General features: G+C 52.7%; 1 protein-coding gene across 2 annotated transcripts in view; it reads left to right on the plus strand.

Moving 5' to 3' along the window:
* The window catches only part of OSBPL5 (oxysterol binding protein like 5), a 96,953-nt gene that overhangs the window by 41,552 nt on the left and 37,387 nt on the right, over window positions 1-18,014 (plus strand). For both annotated transcript variants that reach the window (XM_049892801.1, XM_049892800.1), the window contains 2 exons: window positions 10,026-10,182; window positions 12,767-12,849. In XM_049892801.1, the coding sequence (XP_049748758.1) occupies window positions 10,047-10,182; window positions 12,767-12,849 (219 nt within the window). In that variant the 5' untranslated portion in view covers window positions 10,026-10,046. The remainder of the gene's footprint in view (window positions 1-10,025; window positions 10,183-12,766; window positions 12,850-18,014) is intronic.

Raw genomic sequence — 18,014 nt, forward strand, 5'->3', positions numbered from 1 at the left:
TATAACAGAAATACCACAAGTGGACGGTGTCTCAGCCACCTAGTGCTGCTGTAACAGAAATACCACAAGTGGATGGTGTCTCAGTCACCTAGTGCTGCTATAACAGAAATACCACAAGTGGACGGTGTCTCAGCCACCTAGTGCAGCTATAACAGAAGTACCACAGTGGATGGTGTCTTAGTCACCTAGTGCTGCTGTAACAGAAATACCACAGTGGATGGTGTCTCGGTCACCTAGTGCAGCTATAACAGAAGTACCACAGTGGATGGTGTCTTAGTCACCTAGTGCTGCTGTAACAGAAATACCACAGTGGATGGTGTCTCAGTCACCTAGTGCTGCTATAACAGAAATACCACAAGTGGATGGTGTCTCAGTCACCTAGTGCAGCTGTAACAGAAATACCACAAGTGGATGGTGTCTCAGTCACCTAGTGCTGCTATAACAGAAATACCACAAGTGGACGGTGTCTCAGCCACCTAGTGCAGCTATAACAGAAGTACCACAGTGGATGGTGTCTTAGTCACCTAGTGCTGCTGTAACAGAAATACCACAGTGGATGGTGTCTCAGTCACCTAGTGCTGCTATAACAGAAATACCACAAGTGGACGGTGTCTCAGTCACCTAGTGCAGCTGTAACAGAAATACCACAAGTGGATGGTGTCTCAGTCACCTAGTGCTGCTATAACAGAAATACCACAAGTGGACGGTGTCTCAGCCACCTAGTGCAGCTATAACAGAAGTACCACAGTGGATGGTGTCTTAGTCACCTAGTGCTGCTGTAACAGAAATACCACAGTGGATGGTGTCTTAGTCACCTAGTGCAGCTGTAACAGAAATACCACAAGTGGACGGTGTCTTAGTCACCTAGTGCTGCTATAACAGAAGTACCACAGTGGATGGTGTCTTAGTCACCTAGTGCTGCTGTAACAGAAATACCACAGTGGATGGTGTCTCAGTCACCTAGTGCTGCTATAACAGAAATACCACAAGTGGACGGTGTCTCAGCCACCTAGTGCAGCTATAACAGAAGTACCACAGTGGATGGTGTCTTAGTCACCTAGTGCTGCTGTAACAGAAATACCACAGTGGATGGTGTCTCAGTCACCTAGTGCTGCTATAACAGAAATACCACAAGTGGACGGTGTCTCAGTCACCTAGTGCAGCTGTAACAGAAATACCACAAGTGGATGGTGTCTCAGTCACCTAGTGCTGCTATAACAGAAATACCACAAGTGGACGGTGTCTCAGCCACCTAGTGCAGCTATAACAGAAGTACCACAGTGGATGGTGTCTTAGTCACCTAGTGCTGCTGTAACAGAAATACCACAGTGGATGGTGTCTCGGTCACCTAGTGCAGCTATAACAGAAGTACCACAGTGGATGGTGTCTTAGTCACCTAGTGCTGCTGTAACAGAAATACCACAGTGGATGGTGTCTCAGTCACCTAGTGCTGCTATAACAGAAATACCACAAGTGGATGGTGTCTCAGTCACCTAGTGCAGCTATAACAGAAATACCACAGTGGATGGTGTCTCAGTCACCTAGTGCTGCTGTAACAGAAATACCACAGTGGATGGTGTCTCAGTCACCTAGTGCTGCTATAACAGAAATACCACAAGTGGGTGGTGTCTTAGTCACCTAGTGCTGCTATAACAGAAATACCACAAGTGGGTGGTGTCTTAGTCACCTAGTGCTGCTGTAACAGAAGTACCACGAGTGGATGGTGTCTCAGTCACCTAGTGCTGCTGTAACAGAAACACCACAGGTGGATGGTGTCTTAGTCACCTAGTGCTGCTATAACAGAAATACCACAGGTGGATAGTGTCTTAGTCACCTAGTGCTGCTATAACAGAAATACCACAGTGGATGGTGTCTCAGTCACCTAGTGCAGCTGTAACAGAAATACCACAAGTGGATGGTGTCTCAGTCACCTAGTGCTGCTATAACAGAAATACCACAAGTGGACGGTGTCTCAGCCACCTAGTGCTGCTGTAACAGAAATACCACAAGTGGATGGTGTCTCAGTCACCTAGTGCTGCTATAACAGAAATACCACAAGTGGACGGTGTCTCAGCCACCTAGTGCAGCTATAACAGAAGTACCACAGTGGATGGTGTCTTAGTCACCTAGTGCTGCTGTAACAGAAATACCACAGTGGATGGTGTCTCGGTCACCTAGTGCAGCTATAACAGAAGTACCACAGTGGATGGTGTCTTAGTCACCTAGTGCTGCTGTAACAGAAATACCACAGTGGATGGTGTCTCAGTCACCTAGTGCTGCTATAACAGAAATACCACAAGTGGATGGTGTCTCAGTCACCTAGTGCAGCTGTAACAGAAATACCACAAGTGGATGGTGTCTCAGTCACCTAGTGCTGCTATAACAGAAATACCACAAGTGGACGGTGTCTCAGCCACCTAGTGCAGCTATAACAGAAGTACCACAGTGGATGGTGTCTTAGTCACCTAGTGCTGCTGTAACAGAAATACCACAGTGGATGGTGTCTCAGTCACCTAGTGCTGCTATAACAGAAATACCACAAGTGGACGGTGTCTCAGTCACCTAGTGCAGCTGTAACAGAAATACCACAAGTGGATGGTGTCTCAGTCACCTAGTGCTGCTATAACAGAAATACCACAAGTGGACGGTGTCTCAGCCACCTAGTGCAGCTATAACAGAAGTACCACAGTGGATGGTGTCTTAGTCACCTAGTGCTGCTGTAACAGAAATACCACAGTGGATGGTGTCTTAGTCACCTAGTGCAGCTGTAACAGAAATACCACAAGTGGACGGTGTCTTAGTCACCTAGTGCTGCTATAACAGAAGTACCACAGTGGATGGTGTCTTAGTCACCTAGTGCTGCTGTAACAGAAATACCACAGTGGATGGTGTCTCAGTCACCTAGTGCTGCTATAACAGAAATACCACAAGTGGACGGTGTCTCAGCCACCTAGTGCAGCTATAACAGAAGTACCACAGTGGATGGTGTCTTAGTCACCTAGTGCTGCTGTAACAGAAATACCACAGTGGATGGTGTCTCAGTCACCTAGTGCTGCTATAACAGAAATACCACAAGTGGACGGTGTCTCAGTCACCTAGTGCAGCTGTAACAGAAATACCACAAGTGGATGGTGTCTCAGTCACCTAGTGCTGCTATAACAGAAATACCACAAGTGGACGGTGTCTCAGCCACCTAGTGCAGCTATAACAGAAGTACCACAGTGGATGGTGTCTTAGTCACCTAGTGCTGCTGTAACAGAAATACCACAGTGGATGGTGTCTTAGTCACCTAGTGCAGCTGTAACAGAAATACCACAAGTGGACGGTGTCTTAGTCACCTAGTGCTGCTATAACAGAAGTACCACAGTGGATGGTGTCTCAGTCACCTAGTGCTGCTATAACAGAAATACTACAAGTGGATAGTGTCTCAGTCACCTAGTGCTGCTGTAACAGAAATACCACAAGTGGACGGTGTCTCAGCCACCTAGTGCAGCTATAACAGAAGTACCACAGTGGATGGTGTCTTAGTCACCTAGTGCTGCTGTAACAGAAATACCACAGTGGATGGTGTCTCGGTCACCTAGTGCAGCTATAACAGAAGTACCACAGTGGATGGTGTCTTAGTCACCTAGTGCTGCTGTAACAGAAATACCACAGTGGATGGTGTCTCAGTCACCTAGTGCTGCTATAACAGAAATACCACAAGTGGACGGTGTCTCAGCCACCTAGTGCAGCTATAACAGAAGTACCACAGTGGATGGTGTCTTAGTCACCTAGTGCTGCTGTAACAGAAATACCACAGTGGATGGTGTCTCGGTCACCTAGTGCAGCTATAACAGAAGTACCACAGTGGATGGTGTCTTAGTCACCTAGTGCTGCTGTAACAGAAATACCACAGTGGATGGTGTCTCAGTCACCTAGTGCTGCTATAACAGAAATACCACAAGTGGATGGTGTCTCAGTCACCTAGTGCAGCTGTAACAGAAATACCACAAGTGGATGGTGTCTCAGTCACCTAGTGCTGCTATAACAGAAATACCACAAGTGGACGGTGTCTCAGCCACCTAGTGCAGCTATAACAGAAATACCACAGTGGATGGTGTCTCAGTCACCTAGTGCTGCTGTAACAGAAATACCACAGTGGATGGTGTCTCAGTCACCTAGTGCTGCTATAACAGAAATACCACAAGTGGACGGTGTCTCAGTCACCTACTGCAGCTGTAACAGAAATACCACAAGTGGATGGTGTCTCAGTCACCTAGTGCTGCTATAACAGAAATACCACAAGTGGACGGTGTCTCAGCACCTAGTGCAGCTATAACAGAAGTACCACAGTGGATGGTGTCTTAGTCACCTAGTGCTGCTGTAACAGAAATACCACAGTGGATGGTGTCTCGGTCACCTAGTGCAGCTATAACAGAAGTACCACAGTGGATGGTGTCTTAGTCACCTAGTGCTGCTGTAACAGAAATACCACAGTGGATGGTGTCTCAGTCACCTAGTGCTGCTATAACAGAAATACCACAAGTGGATGGTGTCTCAGTCACCTAGTGCAGCTATAACAGAAATACCACAGTGGATGGTGTCTCAGTCACCTAGTGCTGCTGTAACAGAAATACCACAGTGGATGGTGTCTCAGTCACCTAGTGCTGCTATAACAGAAATACCACAAGTGGGTGGTGTCTTAGTCACCTAGTGCTGCTATAACAGAAATACCACAAGTGGGTGGTGTCTTAGTCACCTAGTGCTGCTGTAACAGAAGTACCACGAGTGGATGGTGTCTTAGTCACCTGGTGCTGCTATAACAGAAATACCACAAGTGGATGGTGTCTCAGTCACCTAGTGCTGCTGTAACAGAAGTACCACAAGTGGATGGTGTCTTAGTCACCTAGTGCTGCTGTAACAGAAATACCACAAGTGGATGGTGTCTCAGTCACCTAGTGCTGCTATAACAGAAACACCACAGTGGATGGTGTCTCAGTCACCTAGTGCTGCTGTAACAGAAGTACCACAGTGGGTGGTGTCTTAGTCACCTAGTGCTGCTATAACAGAAATACCACAGTGGATGGTGTCTCAGTCACCTAGTGCTGCTGTAACAGAAATACCACAAGTGAATGGTGTCTTAGTCACCAACTGCTGCTGTAACAGGAATACCACAAGTGGATGGCTTTAACAAAGAGAAATTTATTCTCTCGCAATCTAGTGGGTTACAAGTCCAAATGCAGGGTGTCAGCTCCAGGAAAAGTCTTTCTTTCTATGTCAGCTTTGGAGGAAGGTCCTTGTCCTGAATCTTCCCCTGGCCGAGGAGCTTCTCAGGTCCAGGGACCCCGTGTCCAAAGAACGCGCTCTGCTGCTGGTGCTGCTTTCTTTGTGATCTGAGGTCCCCAACTCTCTGCTTGCTTCTCTTTCCTTTTTATCTCTTGAGAGATAAAATGTGGTACAGGCCACACCCCGGGGAAACTCCCTTTACACTGGATCAGAGAGGTGACCTGAGTAAGGGTGGTGCTATAATCCCACCCTAATTCTCTTAACATCACAAAATGGAGGACATCCACACAATACTGGGAATCATGGCCTAACCAAGTCAACACATATTTTTGGGGGACGCAATTCAATCCATGACAGCGGCGGTGACCCCTCTCCTCCAAGTGACACGCAGGGCACTGGCCATATCTGCCATGCCTTAGATACACCTTGGGCGCAGTGGGACCCACCACCACATGGCTCAGGCTCCCCCCAGCAGGGCTGTGCACTCCAGGAAGGCAAGGCTGGGGTGGGTGGCGGGGGACAGAGACCTTGGAGAAGGCCAGAAACCAGGGCTGAACCCAGGAGGTCAGAGATGGAGGGGCCCTTGTCTGGGCAGGAAGCTGCAGCCCAGGAAGGGGAAGGGCCGGCCAGCAGCACACACTTGGCCACTTGCCTGGGCTCCCACACAGCCTGGAGCTGCGTGTGGGGACAGCAGTGACCACACTGGACACACCCTACCCACGAGAACCGACATCTGAGTAGGGAGAAGAGAGTAGGCAAAGAAGTAAAGAAACAGAAAACTCCGAGAGTCCGTGTGTTGTTTGGAGAGTCTGGGCTGTGTGCGATGAGGAGGGCTGGCCCCTCCAGGAAGTGACATTGAAGCTTGTGTGGAATGTGAGAAGGACCAGCCTTCTGTGGGTGAGCAGCATTCCCAGCAGCGAGGGCCAAGGGCCCAGGGCGGGAATAAGCCTAGTATGTCCAAGGGACATAAAGACAGCCAGTGTGGCTGGAACAGAGTGGGCGAGAGGGTAGGGACAGAACAAGGCCAGAGCAGCAGGCAGGGTCATGCCTTGGAAACAGTCTAAGATCGAGTCTGGAGCGAGAAGCCACTGGGGGATGCAATCTGGGTTTACCTCTGAACTGAGCGAAACGGCGTTTCTTCACCATGACCACCGGCTGAGACCACATGTGAGAGTGCCCAGCACAAGTTCTGCCCCAGGGACCAGGAGCCAAGGGAGGGGTCATCTTGAAGACCAAGGGAGGGGTGTCTTTAAGGAGGTTGTGGCCAATGGGAAGAAGAGCTGCTGGCCTCCCTGTCTGGGCTGGTTAGAGGCAGTTTGCAGGCCCTTGCACTGGCCCGGGTGTCAGCACACAGAGCAGGTACTGACTGGTGCACGCCTGTATTGCTCATCGGTGCCTATTCTGATGGGTAGATGTATGTCCAAACCAATAGTTAGATTATTTGAATATCACTTGCGATGTGTCTAACTTTTGGATGAATGGAAAGGAAGGAGGAAGGAAAGGGGGGAATCAAGCTGGTCAGCTGACTGGCTACTAAGATTCTTGGAGGATGGATAGATGGATGGATGGATGGGCAGAGGGAAGGTTGGATGATGACTTGGTAAGTGCCATTGAGTCGGTTCCAACTCATAGCGACCCTGTGTACCACAGAACAAAACACTGCCCGGTCCTGCGCCATCCTCATAATCATTGTTATGCTTGAGCCCATTGTTGCAGCCACTGTGTCAATCCATCTTGTTGAGGGTCTTCCTCTTTTTCCCTTACGCTTCACTTTGCCAAACATGATGTCCTTCTCCAGGAACTGATCCCTCCTGACAACATGTCCAAAGTATGTAGGATGCAATCTCGCCATCCTTGCTTCTAAGGAGCACTCTGGTTGTACTTCTTCTAAGACAGATTTGTTCGTTCTTTTGGCAGTCCGTGGATAGATGAGTGGGTGGATGAATAGATAGAAAGTTGAGTGGGAGATTGGGTAGCTAGATGGATGGGCAGGTGGGAGGATGGATGGATGGATGGATGAATGGATGGATGTGGGTGGGCGAATGGATGGATAGATGAATGGGTGAATGGATGGATGGGAAGTTGAGTGGGAGGTTGGGTAGATGGATGGGTGGGCAGGAGGGAGGAAGAATGGATGGGTGAGAGGAGGGTGGCCGGGTGGAAGGATGGTGGGTAGATGGGTAGTGGTGCTCACAGACTGACAAGTCCCACAGGTCATTGCAGTGCTGGGAGAAGGCACAAAATGGGGTCGGAAAAGAAAGGCAGTCAGTGACATCCTCACCCTCCCCATCTATCCTGGGGGAGCCAGGGCAGAAGCCAGATGGGAAAGCTGAGGCTGCTCTGTAAGCCAGTCTCCAGGTCACGGACAAAAGCCGCCCCCCTCCCGCCCCAAGTCTGCAAGACTCAACCCCTAAAGAAACAAGGGTCCAGCTGAGTGATCAGGATGGGCAGGGACCAGCCCACCTTTGTCCCCACATACCTGTCACCTCTCTCATCATCACTCTGTGTGTGGCGGCCTGTCCTCCCTGTGGTCCCTGAGGGCCCAGCGCAGCCCTGTGGTCAGATGAAGGAGGAAGCCAGTCTTGGGCACACCTGGGCAGGTAGGGTGTGTCACTGTGACTTTGATAAGCAGGGTGGGGTGCCCAGCACCCCTCTCCCTCTCAGGAGAGGTGTGCAGGAAGCTAAGCCCAGATGCTGGCAGGGCAGAAGCTCAGGAAGCAGGTTTTGGAGACTGCCCACCGTTAGCTGTGGCCCGGGCAGGAACTGCCGCCTTCCCGAGCCCAGTTTGCCGTCTATGAAGTGGCCACGGGGACTCACTTAGTCTGGTGCCTGCCACTGCCCGGTGACGTGATCATGATTAGGAAGGGGGCTGGGGGTGGCAGCCCAGGCCCTTGGGGCCCTCACTCTGACTGCCCCCTACCACAGGGATTCAGAGGAGTCTGTAGGGCTGCTGACAGAACCCCCAGGGCCACGGATCCTCTGGGCCACCCTGCCTACTCCTGAAGCTCCACCCACCCCACCCACCCAGCCTGAATCGTAGCAGGAAAGCTCTGTGCTCTGTGGGACAGAGGCCCCTGCCCAGGAAGGCCCAGGGCCACCAGAGAAAGTGAGCCTTTGTCCCAGGCGTGGCAGGGAGCCACAGGCCCGCCCTAGAGGTGGCAGGTGGCAGCCAGCCCTGGAGAATTTGGTCAGTTGGCCTACCTTCAAGGGAGTGAACAGAACTCGGGGTTCCCGCCCTGCTGACAGCCTACAAGGCCAGGACCACAGGGCACAGCCACCTGCTCTCAGAGCTGTGATGTATGAAATGGGAGGAGGTGTGGGCGGGACAGGGCTGTGAACTGTCAAATGTGGGCAGGTGTGACGTGGTCCCAGTCACTCACTGCCTGCCCTGCTCTGGCTGGGCTGGGAGGGGCTAGAGAGGGGAAGATGCCACTTGCCCGCAGCCGCCCTGGCCTGGGGGAGGAGGGAAGACACCAGCTCCTAAACCAACTGGAGGAGGCACAGCCCTGCTGGTTGGTGAGCTGGGCTGCTGGGGGTGGGGGTGGGGGGACGGGGACAGGTAGGGAGCAGGTGGGCAGGAGGCCTGGGCACAGGAGCCTAGGTCAGTGCTTACATCAGGGGTGTGGCGATTTGGGTGAGTGTGAACTGGCTTTAAGCACACCTGCAGCTCCCTTCCTGGTTAAGGTGTGGCCCAGTGGTGGAACGCTCACCTTCCGTGCGGGAGACTCGGTGATTATCCCGGCCAAGGCGCCTCATGTGCGGCCACCACCCATCTCACAGTGGAGTTTGCGTGTTTGTTGCTAGGATACTGGACAGGTCTCAGCAGAGCTTCCAGGCTAAGATAGACTAGGAAGAAAGGCCTGGCAATCTGCCTCTGAAAATTAGCCAGTGAAAACCCTATGTATCACAACGGTGTGATCCGCAGTCTGTCACAGGGATGGCGCAGGACCCGGCGGCATTTTGTTCTGTTTTGCATGGGGTCACCATGAGTCGGGACAAGTCAACAACAGCTAACAACAAGGTGCTTTTGGCAGCAAGCAACAGAAACCAGCAGAGGTGCTTAAGCGAAACAAGGATTTTCCTGAGAAATTCAGTGAATCTCAGAGATCCTTAGACAGGATGGGCAGGACCCAGTGCTGGGGACCACCTGGCGTCTCCTCCCTGCACCCCCTGTCTGACTACCTCCCCCTGCCTGTATCAGGGCAGTCTTACTCTTTCACTATTAAAAAAAAAACAAACAAACCAGTTGCCATCCAGTCACTGGGAGGGGAAATCTGGCCACCCAGTGGAGTCATTGGCCACCTTGGCCCACTCAGTGGTGGCCGTGATCCCATAGACCCGGTTCCTCGCTGGGCCTGGGCGTAGGGGTTTTCAGCAAAAGGCAGCCCAAAAGATGCCTGCATACTGTGATGGGCCCCATGCCTGGGGGCGGGGGGGGTGCTGCCTCCTGCCACGGGGCTCCGTCACATTCCTCCCTGGGGGGCCTCAGGGAAGCTAGGCATTCAGCAAAGCCTTTCTGGGCAGCCACCCCTGCCAACCCCCCGGCTCCTCCTGGTCCCACTTCTCAGATGGCCCAAGTATGAGAGAGGCTTGCACTGAAGACAACCTGTCATTTCTGCCTTATCTGGGTCCCCTTTCTGGGCAGGTGGGAGGCCATCCAGGACTGAGGAAAGGGGGAGTCCCTGGGAATCCTATGGGCAGGGCTATGGAGCCCAGTCTCCAGGGAGGTGTGACCTGTGTGTTTCCACTTCCTCCAGAAACCCCCAGCTGCCCACGCCATGAAAGAGGAGGCCTTTCTCCGGCGCCGCTTCTCAATCTGCCCCCCGTGTTCTACCCCTCAGAAAGTCGACCCCCGCAAGCTCACCCGCAACCTGCTCTTCAGTGGAGAGAGTGAGCTGTGCCCGCTCGGCCCAGGTCAGTGCCCACAAGTCAAGGAGGGGAAGGGCAGGCAGGACACTGGGGCAGCTGTGGGGCCGGGACTCCCGCCTGCTGTGCTGTATGACCATGGGCAGCCCCCTCGTCCTCTCTGTGCTGCTCCCAGCCAGGGAGGTTGGCCTAGAGCCTTGCCCCACTCTCCCCTGACCTGGTGCCAGGTAGATTGAATGAACAAAGGGGTTTGCAAAGCAGTGGGGCACCAGGAAAGGTGGCCTTCTTGGCAAAACTCTCGGATCCACAGGAAGCCCTACTGGCTGCCAAGGTCGAGGAGGGGACCCTGGAAGTCACCTTGTCATCCTCGGGACACAGGCTCCGGGGGTAGGCCAGCCTGAGCCCCAACCCAGCTCTGCTGCTTCCTGGCCAGGTGACCCTGGGCAGCTGCTGCACCTCCGTGGGCCCCAGTTTCCTCATCTGTAAAATGGGCGTGACATCAGTACCTACTCCCGCTAGGAAGGGGCCCACGCTCTGGGAGGGAGCAGTGCAGTCGAGGGCCACTGTCATGCTGCTTGTAGATTCAGCGTATGAGGCACGGTGTCAGCTCCACCTGTGGATGCTGTCATTGTCTCAGGCCCCAGCCAAGTCGGGGCTGAGTCTGCCCCCAGAGCACGGGGTGGGTGGTGGGGCAGGGCTGGCACCTGGTCTACAGGCCTCTCTCCACCGTGAGCCTGACAGTGCCCAGCCTGGCCTTGTCTTGGCCTGTGGTCCCTTCTCCCACCACCCGCTGGCCATGTTATCCATCCCTGCTGCCGAGGAGCTGGGGCAAGCAGGGACCAGACCCCAGGATCTCCGATCTGGCCAGGGCCACGCCCAGTCCTGGACACAAACAGCTGGGGAAGCTGAGGCCCTAGCAGGAGGGTCTTGTCTAAAGCCCCACAGCTGGCCAGGGGCTCAGGAAAGAGGATCACCTAAGGAGGAAATCCTAAACATTTACCCTTTGCCGCGTGCGCTGCACCCACAGGCCGGGGCAGGAGTGAGGGCAGGGGCTAGGGGGCAGCTGGTTCATAGGCTGTGGTCTGTCCAAGGGAGTCCCCAGAGTGCTGACCTAGGCAGCCCAGGACGGGGCTGGGTCCCGCCTTGAGGAGGTGGGCAGGTTTCGAGAACATCCAGGCCGTGGCCTTCCGAGGAGCTGCACTCCTGCTCCCTCCGTCCACGGGGCCTCCTCCAGCGCTCCTGGCCCAGGAGGTAGCGCCTGCTTTGGGATGGGGTGAGGGGGCTGCCTGCCAGAAGCTGAGCCCCCAGACAGCGTTCCAAAACCCTTGGAATTAGAGGGCCCTTGAAAATGGAGGGAGCTCCTGGGTGGTGCAAACAGTGAGCATGTCAGCTGTTAACCAAAAGGTCAGAGATTTGAGTCCATGCAGAGGTACCTACGAAGAAAGGCCTGGCAATCTACTTCTGAAAAATCAGCTTTGACAACCCTATGGAGCTCAGTTTTCCTCTGACATACATGGGGTCACCATGAGTCAGAATCGACTCAGCAGCCACTGGTTTCATTAAAAATGGACAGAAGCCCTGCTTCCTCCCAGCCGGGGCTTTTCAGATGGGACGCAGAGGTCCAGGGGGTCAGTCACAGCAAGGAGGCTGGCAGGGATATCCAGTGACCCTGAACAGCCGCTGTTCCAGGGTCTTTCCTGGGCCCCAAGGGCAGAGTCCCTTCTTGCTCCACTGAGCTGTCGTTTCCAGAGAGCCACTCTCTCTCTCCCCATCCCCTTCCCAGGGCTCCCAGGAAGTAGGTCACCAGAACCCCCAGCCTTCCGGCTGCTTCTGTGAGTGCCTCTGCCCACTGCCCCACCTCTCACTGCCTGGCCAGTCAGTCAGGGAGGGTGGCGGTGGCCTGTGGCTTCGGCAGGGTAAATGTCACCCCCGGGTGTAACCACCCTGCTTCTCAGCACCAGGGACCCAGGCAGCAAGCCCACCGAGCCACAGGAAGCAGCGGAAGTGCCCCTTGGCTTCGGGCTTCCCTGTGCCTGTCCCCTCCTTCCTGCTGCCTACCCCCGCTGGCTTTGGGGAGCCCATCACGCATGGCTTTAGAAACCAGCTTCCAAACAAAGCCAATGAGGGGTGATTTCCCCAGGAGAGAACCCAGACCCCTCGTGCTCCCTCCTTCCCTGCACTGTGCTGGAAAAAAAGATGGGGGCCTCACAGGGGGGTTGTGGGGACAGGGTCTGATCACTCAGGGGCAGTGTTATCCCCGCCAGAGTGTGGGGGCAGGGGTGGGAGGCAGCTGTGGCCCAGGCACCCTGAGCCTGCTGTGAGCCGTTGGAGTCTGGGGCCACGTTCTTCATCTGAAAACTGCAGGGACTGGGGTTTAGTAACTGCAAAGGACAAGCCGCAGTGGCACACGAGCCCTAGTCTCGGGTCAGCAAACCAGGGTTCCCTGTGGATTGGGGGCTGGGCCAGAGCTTCTGGGTACCTCCTGGCAATGATGCTCCCCGGCATTGATTACATTTCCCTGGGATAGGGTCCTGGGCCACTGATGCCACCTCGGTCTGGTGTCCTGCCCCTCCCAGGCCACCCTGCTTCCAGCCGCCCTGTCCCATGCCTCACCGCTGCCACTCTGTTGCAGGGAAGGACATGGAGCCCAATGGTACAGTGGTGCCAAGAGATGAAGGGCCTACGACCCCAGGCTCCGCCACGAAGGTGCCTCCGGTAAGAGCCTACGGGGGAGAACAGGGAGCCAGGAGCCTGGCCCTGGGGACAGCAGGAAACGGTTGGAGGAAGCCTATTTCAGGGAGAGCACTTCCAGGTCCCAAGCTGTCCCACCAAGGAGGATACGGCAAGGGGGCAAGGGTGATCAACAGAGCTTTGTTCTCAAAGCGACCTTCTAGGCATGAGGTGTGGCGGAGAGGTAGGGAAACAGGAATGGGGAGGAGGTGGGCGGGCGGTCAGCGGTGTTGGGGGTAGACAAGGAGCTTTCTGTTCTGGGGACGCCACCCCAGGGGGCACAGTTCCTTCCCTGCGCTGTTCCCTCCACCTGGAACACCCTCTCCAGGGTGACGCTGAGTTCTACAGAAGTACACACAGGTGCACACACTCACACACACACACACACGCACCAAAACCAAACGCGTCACCATCGAGTCGATTCTGACAGCAGCCCTGTAGGACAGAGTAGAACTGGCCCATAGGGTTTCCAAGGAGCGCCTGGTAGATTTGAACTGTCGACCTTTTGGTTAGCAGCCATACCTCTTAACCACTACGCCACCAGGGTTTCCACACATGTGCACAGCTGTGTGCAAACACATACACAAACATGCACACACTCGGGCACAAGCATGCATGTGTGTACACGTACACATCACCCGTGCACGCACCACATGCATGCGTACACTCACGTGTACACACATGCACACACACATACATACACATACACACGGACTGCACACACGCAGACACGTGCACATACACACCCAACTCCCCAGATGGGCCCTTCTGACCGGCTGGGACCCTGCTGGCAGGACCCTGAGACCAGGGCACCATGTGTGGGGTTCGTGCCCACTCTGGCCCCAGGTTCTGCTGGTGGGCTACTTCTGAAAAAATTGGCCAGTGAAAACCTTACGAAGAGCAGCAGAACAGTGCCTGGTGTAGTGCCTGGTGTAGTGCCGGAAGACGAGCCCTCCACGTTGGAAGGCACTCAAAATACGACTGGGGAAGAGCTCCTTCCTCAAGGCAGAGTTGAGTCTTTCAAGGCCAATGACTTCACTGCAAGTACCTTCCTTCAACAACATAAACAGCAACTGTACACGTGGACCTCGCCGCGTGGAAAACACAGGAATCACGTGGACCTCGCCACGTGGAAAACACAGGAATCACGTGGACCTCGCCGCGTGGAAAACACAGGAATCACGTGGACCTCACCGCGTGGAAAACACAGGAATCGAAGGGACCACACCTGTGGAGAGACACAAGGAAAAAGCCCAGTATCAGTGGTCAGAACGAGGCCAGGGGCCAATTGCAGACCAGGCCATCAATTGCTCATATGCAAGTTCAAGTTGAAGCTGAAGAAAATTAAAACAATTCTACGAGATCCAAAGTATGACCTTGAGTATGTCCTAGGTGAATTTAGAGACCATCTGCATTTGACACATTGAACACTGTCTTAGGCTGCGTTCTCCAGAGCAGCAAAATCAGTGAAGCGTATAACTATATTAAAAGATTTGTATCAAGGAAATGGCTCACACAGTTGTAGAGGCTGGAATGTCTCAGATCCGTAGGTCAGGCTGGAGGCTTCTCCTGAGTCACATAGCCAACAGGGGCTGGCAGACCCAAAATCAGCAGGCAAGACCACAGGTAAGCTGCTAGCTCTAGTCCCAAGAACCGGAGGCCAGACAGACAGGAGCCAGCTGCAGAATCAAGAGCAAGCAAAAGCCGTGAGCCTTGCCAGAGAGTCTACTTAAATTCGATGCAGGCCACACCCGCAGGGAAACTCCCTTCCAACTGATTGGCTGCTCACAGCAGATCCCATCATGGAGGTGATCACATTATATCAAACGTTATCATGGAAGTGATCACATCATACAACTGTCAAACTGCATCATAACTGCCAAGCCACTGAGAATTGTGGCCCAGCCAAGGTGACACGTAATGTTAACAGCCACAGCCCACCCGTGTCGATTTGGCACCTGTACACATCTCCTTAAACCGTACATAATCGCTGAATGAAGACAATTACAAAGCCCTACTTGCACCTACTATGATACAACTAACACACAACGGAAAACACGCTAGCCCTGTTTACATCTTACATTCTATGAATGAAGAAAACAAAATATTTGACGCACACATATAAAACAAAAATACTCATAACAATTACAGTCTTAGTTTCTGCAATTGGTCACATGACCGTAACTGGTATTTAGAACTACCTTCTTCCACCACCCATTCTGTGTTCCCTTTGCCCTCAGCAAGCACTTCAGCTGGTCATGGTTCTTTGCCTGGTGGGGCGACCTAAACCTTCATTCCTGAAGGGTCTGGGCTGTTAGTAGTCATGTTGGAACTGGGTTGCTGTGGTTTTCCACTGACTTTAATCACAGGACATGGTAGGACTAAGAGACACCCTAAGGGATCTCCTGTATACCAGACATACTCTTCTTTCCCTTCATTGTATAATATCATTCTGATTTCCTCTTAGTAATCAGGATCAATCACACCAGCCAGTAGGGTAACTACCTTCTTTGCCTGTTGATTCAGAGGCATAAGGAGTCCAGAGTGGCCAGGTGGCATTCTGAACTTCCAGTTCAATGGAATCATGGATGTGTCTCCAAACAGGAGCATCTCTCCCTTTGGAACTAAGACTTCTAGACCAGCAGAACATAGGGTCAGGAGACAGGAAGCAAAAATCTTTTGAGTAGGTCACTAGGGGTAATAGTGAGTGGTACCACTCCCATTTCCACCCCTTGATTCCCGGACCCGTGAATCCTGGCCATGGGAGAACCAGCACCATATATTGGACACTGGTTTAGAGCATATACAGTGTTCTGGAGAACACTGCCCTAACTGCAAGGTATTGCTATCTAGTTGGTGCTGTAATTATGTCTTTTGGAGGCCATTCCACCATTCTGTCAAGTCAGCTACTTTAGGATAATGGGGAACACGGTAAGACCAGTGGGTTCCATGAGCATGGGCCCATTGCCGCACTTCATTTGCTGTGAAGTGAGTCCCTTGATCCAAGGCAGTGTTGTGTGGGATACCATGACGGTGGATAAGGCATTCTGTAAGTCCACAGATGATAGTTTTGGCAGAAGCATTGCCTGCAGGGAAGGCAAATCTATATTTAGAGTAAGTTTCTATTCCAGTAAGAACAAACTGCTGCCCTTTCCATGATGCAAGTGGTCCAATGTAATCAACTTGCCAGCAGGTTGCTGGCTGATCACCTTGAGGGATGGTGCCGTATTGGGGACTCAGTGTTGGTCCCTGCTCCTGGCAGATTGGGCACTCAGTGGTGGCTGTAGCCAAGTCGGCCTTGTTGAGTGGAAGTCCTTGTTGCTGAGCCCATGCATAACTCCATCCCTGCCACCATGGCCACTTTGATCATGAGCCCATTAAGCCATGACAGGAGTGGCTGGGGAAAGAGGATGACTGGTTTCCACAGAACACGTCATCCTGTCTACTTGATTGTTAAAATCTTCGTCTAGTGAGGTCACCTTTTGGTGAGCATTCACATGAGACATAAATATCTTCACTTCTTTGGCCCATTCAGAGAAGTCTATCCACACACCTCTTCCCCATACCCCCTTGTCTCCAATTTTCTAATCTTGTTCTTGCCAAGTCCTTGACCATCCAGCCAAACCATTGGCCACAGCCCGTGAATCAGTATACAGTCACACATCTGGCCATTTCTCCTTCTAAGCAAAGTGAACAACCAAGTACACTGCTCAAAGTTCTGCCCATTGGGAGGATTCCCCTTGGCCACTGTTCTTCAGGGAGGTCCCAGAAAGGGGCTGCAGTGTGGCCACTGTCTACTTCCAAGTGGTGCCTGCCTGTCACACAGAACCATCTGTAAACCAGACACGAGTTTTTTCTTCCTCAGTCAACTGATCATAAGGAACTCCCCATGAGGCCACAGGTGCAAACTGGGAGATGGAAGGTAGTGTGACAGGAGTGGAGACCATGGGCATGTGGGCCACTTCCTCATGCAACTTACTTGTGCCTTCAGGTCCTGCTCAGGCCCAGCCTTGTCTATACCACTTCCATTTAATGGTGGAGTACTGCTGTGCACATCCAACATTATGACTCTGTGGGTCAGACAGCACCCAGTTCATGATGGGCAGTCCAGGTCGCATGGTGACTTGGTGGCCCATGGGTAAGCATTCAGTCTCTACTGAGGCCCAGTAACAACCCAAAAGCTGTTCCTCAAAAGGAGAGTAGTTACCTGCAGAGGATGGCAGGGCTCTGCTCCAAAATCCTATGGATCTGCACTGTGATTCACCAACAGGGGCCTGCTATAGACCCCAAACAGCATCCTATTGGCCACTGATACTTCAAGCTCCATTGGATTGGCTGGATCATATGGCCCAAGTAGCAGAGTAGCTTGCATGGCACCCTGAACCTGTTGCAGAACCTACTCTTGTTCTGGGCCCCACTCAAAACTAGCAGCTTTTCGAGTCACTTGATATTAGGCCGGAGTAGCACACCCAAATGAGAAATATGTTGCCTCCAAAATCCAAAGAGGCCCACTAGGCATTGTGCCTCCTTTTTAGTTGTGGGAGGAGCCAGAGGCAATAACTTACCCTTCACTTTAGAAGGAATGTCTTGACATGGCCACCACTGCTGGACCCCTAGAAATTTCACTGAGGTGGAAGGTGCCTGAATTTTTGTGGGATTAATTTCCCACGCTCTAGCATGCAAATGTTGTACCAGTAAGTTCAGAGTCATTGACACTTCTTCCTTACAAGGTCCAATCAGCATACTGTCATCCATGTAATGGACCAGCGTGATGTCTTGTGGAAAGGAAAGGTGATCAAGGTCTCTGCAGACTAAATTAAGACATAAGGCTGGAGAGTTGATGTAGTTCTGAGGCAGGCGAGTGAAGTGTATTGCCGGCCTTGCCAGCTGAAGGCAAACTGCTTCTGATGGTCCTTCGAAATAGGTCTGGAGAAGAAAGCGTCAGCCAGATCGAGAGCTGCGTACCAGGTATGAGACGTATCCATTTTCTCAATCATTAGAAAGCACACTTGAAACAACAGCTGTAATTGGAGTCACCGCCTGGTTAAGTTTCCGATAATCCACTGTCGTTCTCTGGGATCCATCTATTTCTTGCACAGGCCAAATAGGCGAGTTGAATGGGGCTGTGGTGGGAACCACCACTTCTGCAT

Source organism: Elephas maximus, chromosome 7 (genome assembly GCF_024166365.1).
Source record: "Elephas maximus indicus isolate mEleMax1 chromosome 7, mEleMax1 primary haplotype, whole genome shotgun sequence".
NCBI classification, from domain to species: Eukaryota; Metazoa; Chordata; class Mammalia; order Proboscidea; family Elephantidae; genus Elephas; species Elephas maximus.